General features: G+C 56.9%; 1 protein-coding gene across 1 annotated transcript; it reads left to right on the top strand.

The window, feature by feature from the left end:
• Positions 1–6,150: 6,150 nt before the first annotated feature.
• HES1 (hes family bHLH transcription factor 1) lies at positions 6,151–8,086 on the top strand. The gene is made up of 4 exons (XM_027738083.2): positions 6,151–6,314; positions 6,394–6,489; positions 6,571–6,658; positions 7,348–8,086. The coding sequence occupies exons 1-4, from the start codon at positions 6,207–6,209 to the stop codon at positions 7,830–7,832; spliced, it is 777 nt and encodes a 258-aa protein (XP_027593884.1). The 5' UTR covers positions 6,151–6,206; the 3' UTR covers positions 7,833–8,086.
• The last annotated feature ends 414 nt before the right edge of the window (positions 8,087–8,500 follow it).

Here is an 8,500-nt window from a genome sequence, read left to right as displayed (position 1 = left end):
AATGCTGAGAGTGCACTGCCATGCACCTTAGCACCGTGCCCTGCTCCCTACCCACGTCTTTGAAGCCGTGTGTCTGCTTGAGGTCGGTAATCCTAATAACATGCGATCATCCTGATACTCTTGATATAACTAAAGGACTAATTTTAGCTTTCCTATCACCTTGGATAATGAATATTGATTTTAGGAATACAACATTCAAATTATGCATACATTTCAATATTAGTGAGATAGGCTAATTCTCTCCATAACGCTGCCAAGCTAAACCAAAACTGAAGACACTGGGGAGATCAGGCACCAAGTGCTACTGATTCATCGTACCCTGGATTTATCAGGGTCCATCTACTTACACCTCAAGAAAGACGCTGGCTGTGCAAAGGCTCCGTTCTGCAGTAGGAAAGTGCTGCACCATGAAGTATCCTGTGTTTTCTTGAATAAATCGATATGGGAATAATGGGAGGGCTGGCAAGCTGTGACCGATCCCTTCTGTCAAAAGGAAATGACTGGTGTCCCAAGGGCTCCCGGACCAGGCTAGACCAGGGAGGCTGAGACCTCTGGCACACAGCCCGCTGTCCTGGCTGTCCTGCCTACACTGCTTCAGCTGAGCTTCCCAGCGCAAGGCAGGGCTGCCTGTCGCAGCACCTCCCAAGGGTTCCAAATATTTTCTTGCTGTATCATTGCAGTTGCCAGGGTTTTGAGGATAACATGCAGTGTACACACCACCCTCTTTGCTACCAATTCATGGCATCAGGAGAAGAGATGGCGATCAACTGGTGAATTTAACAGAAACCTCCATGGCAGTGATCAGTCCAGGCTGCTTTCTTGGACTGACTCACGCCAAGGAGAAGGAACTGTGTTGGAAAATATGATTGATCACTCTGCAGAGGAGCACAGACACTACAGTCAAGGGCTGGCCCCGTGGGATTCATGAGTCCACAGTCGGTGAAGGTTGAGTCCCCAGGGAGCCACATGCCATGGCTCCCACCTGCCCTTGGCTGTAGGTGCCAGCAGGGCCAGGGGAAGAGGGCAGAGGGGGCACAGACAAGGGCTTGTGTGCTGGGAATTTGAGGGCACGCTGACGCACCCAGCCACAGTCTCTCTGTGCCAGGGACGTCTGGCAAGGCTCCCACTTCGCCACACTCCCGCCCACATCTTCCCATCCCCTGGCTGCACCAACCCAGCTGTGCACAGCTGGGCTGTAAACCACACTGCTGGTCTGATCTGACTTTTAAGTCATGTTCTGGAAAAGCCTGCAGGGCTTCCTGCAGCCACGGCACGTCAGGGATCACACCAGCGCTGCAGCACGACTGAAGACTGGACTCAGGATGTGCAGCTGATGCACATGCACCTTCATCTGGAGGCTCTCAAGAGGGTTGCTTGTGCTCTGTGTTTGGGACGGGGACATTTTCTGTGCCAATGAGCTCTCACGTCTCCTCCAGCCTCACCATTGCCAAACTCACAGTATTTTCATGTATGCACCCCTGCTTCACAGCTTGCAGACTCTTTCCATTCCCTGCAAGCATGCAAGCACCACAGTTTCAGCACAGAGACAGCAGCCTCAGGCAGAAACACAAGTAGGATCTTAAAAAATAAATAACTCGTCTCTCACTGCCAACACCTCCCACCACACAGGGAGAGGATGAAACCCAAGATGCTCCTTCTCCCCTCTGGAGCATGGCAATGACTGCACATTTATTTCTGGTTCGCAGGGGTTCAGCTGTATGTCCCTCTGCCTGGAGCTCCTGTATCTTGCCAAAGATACTGGCTGTTGTGCTGGAGAGAGACTGCCCTGTCACAGCTAGCAGACTGCGAACCAGTGATGAACACCAGTCATGTCTCATGAAAAGAACATCTCTAAGAGAAGGGTACGAGGCAGTTTGCAACCTTTGGCTGGCAGTGGCAGTGCCAGACACAGGTCCAAGCCCTGCAAGCAATTTAGGGATTTTCCCAGTGCTTGTTCCCAGCTGCAACACCTACCAGCACCCAGCCCTCACTGCCAGCGGAGGACCAGGCTGGAGCCAGGGCTCTGAAAGGGCACACAGGGCAAAGCTGGGGCTGCAGCATTTCATGCCCATTAGCACATGTGGCTGTTCCAGCCCAACCAGCAATCTCTGAAGTAACACCGTGGGTATCAGGAAGGGAATTCCCATCCACATGGGTGGCATTTCACAGCTGCCAAAATGCCCTTCCCGCCAGCTCCCCAGCAGCGTTTCCTTGGTTCAGCAGGATAGGAGCCTGCCAAGAGGAATCAGCTTAGCAAGAGATCCAGGTACCCTGGCTCTTGTCCCAGAGCTCTTCTCGGCACAGAGCCGTGCTCCAGCCTGGGCTGGGATGGGGAGATGAAAATGGTTCTTCGGTGGTTTTTCCTTAGTGACTCTGGAGTTTCTCGAACTCGCGCTTTGCTGCCCGAGCAAAGCCTTGGCCACTTCATCCCACAGTTTTCTGCACCATTCCCAGGGATGCCTCCTTGGTTGTGTGGGCAACAGAACAAAGGGCACCAGTTCCTGGAGCCCAGGATGACCCCCTCCATGCAGGGGGTGTCACCGCAGAATGGCCAGAGCTCCCGCACATCCAGCCTGACTCACACAGTGAGGAATAAAAGGAATAAACACTTCAGCCTCTCCTCTGCAGTGGCAGCCGAGGAACAGCTGAAAGAACTCCTGGGGAGCAGCTGCCACACAGCATGTCTGCCAGTGCTGGGATCCTGGGTCTCAGCAGGTCCTTGGGAAATGGGTACCCAGTGGAAAGAGAGGGCAGAACCAGCCATAAAACAGTGCTGCTGCCTTAAAACCAGCTGCTCCTGCCATCGAGGGAGCCAGGCAGTGACACCGTTCCACAAAAGCTGCCCCCTTTACTACAAGGACCTGGTGTGTAGGGAAGCAACGCCCATGAAAGCTTTGCTTTATCTAGGGAGCTATGTCAGGAAATCAGTCTGAAAGTGACCTTGTCCCAAAGGTCTGGCAAACGTTTATAGAGAAGAAATAAATCCAGAAACTTGCGCTCAAAGCTTCTGAGATCACCCCTCCCAAGGGAGCCGGTTGGGTATGGATTGCACAACAGCTTCTGGGACGGGAACTACGAGTGGAGGCATGTGTGCAGGGCTGCCCAGAGGAGACACCTGTGCCAGGGACGTGTTCCTGAGACGCAGCACTTGTTTTCCAGTCTTCAGGGTGGTGACAACACTGAGCTGTGGCCAGGATAGGTTTTCAGCCCGTGACCCAAAGAGGAAAGGCTTGGTGTGCCATTCCTGGGATCCAGCTTGTAACCCAGTTCTTACAAGCAACTTGGTTTCTATTTTCTGTATTTTCTAGGATCCTTCAAGTTTTCGATATTAAGACTCTTGGATCTCTAGAAGCGCATTTTGCTCATCTTGGCTGCTTCCTAAAGGACCAGAGAGCAGGCACGGCCAGCCCTGCCACCTCCTGCATGCCACACCAGCAGCAGCATCCTATTTTATTCCTCCCCCCCCCCAGGCCCATGCCCAGGACTAGTCTAAATTTTCTTGCCAACACATTTTTCTTCCAAGATGTTCTGCCAATCAGTAATGCCCTAATGCGCTATCTAAAGGTTCTTCCCAAATGTACTTTGGACAACTCCCAATTTGCAATCCAAGATGACTGCTGGAGCAAACAAAAAAAAAAAACAGTTCAGGAGGACTGTGGGACAAGGGACACCCCAGTCCCCGAGGCAGCCCCTTATTCTCAGGGTTTCGCCTCCCCCCTGACACCTCTTTCACAAGGAAAGGCGGGGCTGGAGATGCCCAGAGGATCTGTTGCAGGTCCTCTCAACAGTTACAAACCCCTTCACCACCTCCTTACAGCCTAAACTTGGCCTCATCACTTCATTTCCAGAGACATCCTTCCATGGAAATCCTCCCCTTCCTCTCCTGATCCCTGGGGAATTCACAAGTATACGTGCTTCCGCTCGGGGATCACAACCCTCGCACATGTAAAGCATTTCACAGCAGCAGGCAAGTGGAGGAGGAGATGTGGAGCGGGGACACTAATGTCACTGCCTCCTGCTGCCCCGTGCAGCCCTCGGCCGATGGATCTAAGAAAGCTCCACAGAAGCAGATGCTTTTGGAGGCCCTGCTCCCCACAGCCTCCTCGCACACCTCAGAAGCAAAACCCTCCCGACGGGCTCTGCAGCGGGCAGGGGCTGGGCTGCGGCAGGGAGGGAGTGCAGCAAGGGAAGCTGCTGCCAGGCATTTCCCAGGTCCCTGGAGTGGGCGAGCGCTAGCAACCCCTAATGACAGCCTGTTATCGCTGCCTGTCCCACTCTCATCCCCCAGAGACACCGACCTGTTGCCGGCAATTACAGGCGGCTTGCAGCTCCTCGGCTACCACAAACATAGACATAATTGCAGCCTGTTCTCACTTCGGCCGGGAGGGACCGGGCTACCCAGCTCTGAATTTCCTCATCCCTTTGCAAATCCCCGCAGGAGGGAGAACACCAGCTCAGTAATTGTGAACACTTTCCTCCCTCCCAATATACACAAATATCAGCACTAGAAGAAATACTGATCCAGCAGAGAACTTTTTAGGTTCTCCAAAAATGTACTGCAGTGTTCATGTTAATCCCTTGTCTCCGACTAACCCACGAACGTGACTGGGAAAAGGCTTTTCGGCAGTGACTTCCCAGTGCAGCCTCGATCTTTTCCTTGCTCGGGTTTGTCCGGCTGTCCAGCTAGTTGAAGCTTACATCGAATACTGCTCATCTGAAGTTAAACCTTACACGCTGAAGGCTGTTCTTTGTTTTTAAATAAAAAAGCTTGTGGCTCTATCAAAGAGCTGAAAGAAAGCCTGGATTTGTACTTTTCCACAGTTTTAAACGTGACACTCTCCCTTTTATTTATTTTCCTTTTTTTAAACTCTGAAGGCTCAGCAGGCAAGCCTCTGCAGGGACGAGGGCTTTGCACCGGTGAGATCTGCAAACATGTCTCTTCTTTCTTGAACTTTATTTTTCTCACGGTCTCTGAAAAGGCGAGATCGGGTGATACGTGTGGGATTGGCCCTGTACAGGTGCAGATCAGGTACAGGAGGAGGTGGAAGAACATTACTGTGTATACTCGGGGAAAAAAAAAAAAAAAAGGAGAGAGAGAGAGACAGAGAGAAAGAAAGAACGAGTGAGCACATTTTTGAATAGGCCAGGTCTAGTTCTTGGCAGGATGACTCAGGCTTAGCTGGCAGACTATGGGAATAGGAGTGTGAGAAAGTCAGTCAAGCGGAGGGGAAAAAAAGGATTCAAGTCCCCGGGCAAAATACTTTTTTTTTTTTTAAAGTAACCCACAAACTGTCCAAACCAGCCGGCAGTAGCAGCAGCGCCCAGGACAAGCACCTCCCTGCGGTTTCGCCTGTGCCCCGCGATGTCAGCGCACGCACCACTGCATCTGCAGCCTGGCGTGCGAGCCCAGGGAGCGGAACCCACAGTGGCGGCTGCCCCCGGTCCTGCGTGTGCCACCGCACACCTGCCCCGTGCCCCGTGCCCCGTGCCCTGCGCTCCCCCGGGCACCGGCCGTGCCCAGCCCCGGCCACACCTGCGGGAGGGCAGCGGCGGCACCACGTGGCAATGCCCGGGCTGCCTTGGGGACACCCGGGCGGCCCTGGGGAGTCTCGGGCGGCCGCGGCAACGCTGCGGGCCCCGTGTCAGGACGCAGCCCCGCCGCGCACCCCGCGGTTCAGCCGCAGCCCCCCCACACACAGTAGCTGCTCATCCGGCCACCACAGCCGGGCCCGGCCCGCTCTGTCCCGGCCATCACCCCGGAGGGCCGCGGCCCCCCACGGCGCAGCCCGCCCCGGGGGCCGGCGGTCCCCGAGGGGGAGCGGGCGGGGCCGCGCCTGCCACGGGCGCCAATTAACCCGGTAATTAGCGCGGCGCTCCCCGCGCCCCCCCCGCGGGCGGTGCCCAAGGGGTTAAACCGCGGCCGCCCGCCCCGCGCCATTGGCCGGCGGCCGCCGCGCGGCGCGCAGCCAATGGGCGGGCGCCGTCCACGAGCGGGGCCGCGTGCGGGCGGCGCCCATTGGCTGGGCGCGAGTGTGGGAACGGCGGCGGGGGACGTTTCACACGAGCCGCGCGCGTGCGGCGCGCGCTATATAAGTAGGGGCGGCCAAGGGCGCGCGGCACCCGCGCCCCGCCGGCCCCGCCGCGCACGGCACGGCCCCGCACGGCCCCCCCGCCGCCGCCCCGGCGCCTCTCCCCGGCGGCGCAGGATGCCGGCCGACCTGATGGAGAAGAGCAGCGCCTCGCCGGTGGCCGCCACCCCCGCCAGCGTCAACGCGACGCCCGACAAGCCGAAGACGGCGGCGGAGCACCGCAAGGTAAGGGCGGCCGGGCTGGGATGGGATGAGCAACGCCATGCGGAGCCGCGCCGGGCGCTGACCGCCGCCTCTCTTGCAGTCCTCTAAGCCGATCATGGAGAAACGGCGGCGGGCGCGCATTAACGAGAGCCTGGGACAGCTGAAGACGCTCATCCTGGACGCGCTGAAGAAGGATGTAAGCGGAGGGGGGCCGGGGCGGGGGGCGCGGGGGGAAACGGAGCTGCCGGGCCGGTCTGAGCCCCGCCTGTTCCCGCAGAGCTCCCGGCACTCCAAACTGGAGAAGGCCGACATCCTGGAGATGACCGTGAAGCACCTGCGGAGCCTCCAGCGAGCCCAGATGACCGGTGAGTCCCGGGAGGGAACGGGAAGTGGGGCGTCTGCATCCCGGGGGCTGGGGGCATCGCACTCCCTGTCTGCATCCTCGGTAGGGAGGGTAAGAAGCACCCGGCTTTGCACCTGCATCCTCCGGGAGTGATGGAGGCTACCGTGTTCGATACCTGTATTCTTGGTACAAGGAGCCAGTAGTTCACCACCTTATCCTGAGGTGGGTGGTGAGACTTAGTTTGTTACTGAGGTGGGCAGTGAGGGGCAGCATGATCTATACTTGTATTCCTAGTACAGAAGAGCTGGGGATGCTATCTGCATCCCTGGTTCTGGAGGGCACTGGGAGGGCTGCAGTTACAGCTTGAGCTGTGCTCCCCACATGGATCCGTTTTGGGGGTGTGGGAGGCACAAGAGCCTCTGGGGGAACTGTGTTTCTCACCTGGATCCCTGGAATATAGGGACATAGCAGGACTCTTGGGAATTGTCTGTTCCCCATCTGAGTCCTTTATGCTGGTGGATTTGGTAGCAGAGAGGCTGTGCCTTCCATCCAAATTCTTGGCACCTTGGGCACACAGGACACACTGCCAGAGGGGCTGCTTTCCCCACTTGGATTCCTGGCTCAGAGGGGCCGTAGGATGCAATGCCAGTGGGCTGCTCACCCATGTTCCCTGTGGAGCCTGCTGATCCCTGTGTTCCTCTCCTCCCACAGCCGCACTGAGCACAGACCCCACAGTGTTGGGCAAGTACCGCGCCGGCTTCAGCGAGTGCATGAACGAGGTGACACGGTTTCTCTCCACCTGCGAGGGCGTCAACACCGAGGTGCGCACCCGGCTCCTGGGCCACCTGGCCAGCTGCATGACCCAGATCAACGCCATGAACTACCCTGCACCCCCTCCACCACCCCCTCTGCCACCAGCCGCAGCCTTTGGGCCACCCCTGGTGCCACCGGGCAGTGGTGCGGGGCCACTCCCAGGCATGCCCTGCAAGCCAGGTGCCGATGCAGCCAAGGTGTATGGTGGCTTCCAGCTGCTGCCGGCTTCCGATGGGCAGTTTGCTTTCCTCATCCCCAGCACTGCCTTTGCTCCTGGGGGAGCTGTGCTGCCTCTGTATGGCGGCCCACCCACAGCTGCCACTGCTGCCTCGCCACCAGGCCCACCGCCCGGCACAGCCGACTCAGTCTGGAGACCCTGGTGAGGGTGGTGGGCACCGGACTGGACTTGGCTCTGCACCCCGTGCTGCTGGCACGGCTGTACATAGGTTATATGTTCATATTGGATTGTGCCTTTGTACCATAGCACTCCCTTGACGGTGTTTCGTGTTTTACACGAGATCTTTTTTTCCCTTTCCTCCCCTTCCTTATGTGACGCCAAAGATTGTTTTTTTTTCTTTCTTTTTAAATGCTCGTAAAATAAAATTTCCCTTCCATTTTGGAAGGCCTTTGGAGATAAGTTGGAGTTCTAGCATGTGTGCCTAGGAGGGAGCCCAGCTCCTGGCTGCCTGTGGATCATGCTGCTCCAGGGCTGCCTTGTCCTCGACAGGCTGGAGCTGTCACTCAGCCCCTCTGTCCCCTCTGTCTTGTGAAATCACCTGGCCCTTCTCCCTGCCCCAAAGCAGATGTAATTACTGCTTCTTTGGGAACAGCTCAATTGATCAGACTTGTTAAAAAGAGCTTGTATTTGCAGAGTTGGTGAATGTGCTGAGGGAGGTATCTCCACTCTGTTCCTGGCTCCTCCGCTGATGGAGTTAGAGTAGCTGTGGTAGAGACAGATTCTGCCTGGGTGAGCCTCCTGCCCTGGACCTGGAGGAGCAGGCTGTGGTGTAAATCACAAATGACTCCAGTCAGTTGATTGAGAGAGCAGTGC

Source organism: Pipra filicauda, unplaced genomic scaffold, assembly GCF_003945595.2.
Source record: "Pipra filicauda isolate LSUMZ 115617 unplaced genomic scaffold, ASM394559v2 scaffold206_size1356665_pilon, whole genome shotgun sequence".
Classification (NCBI taxonomy): Eukaryota; Metazoa; Chordata; class Aves; order Passeriformes; family Pipridae; genus Pipra; species Pipra filicauda.
Note: the sequence above shows the minus strand (reverse complement) of the source record. Positions and strands in the feature narration are given on the sequence as shown.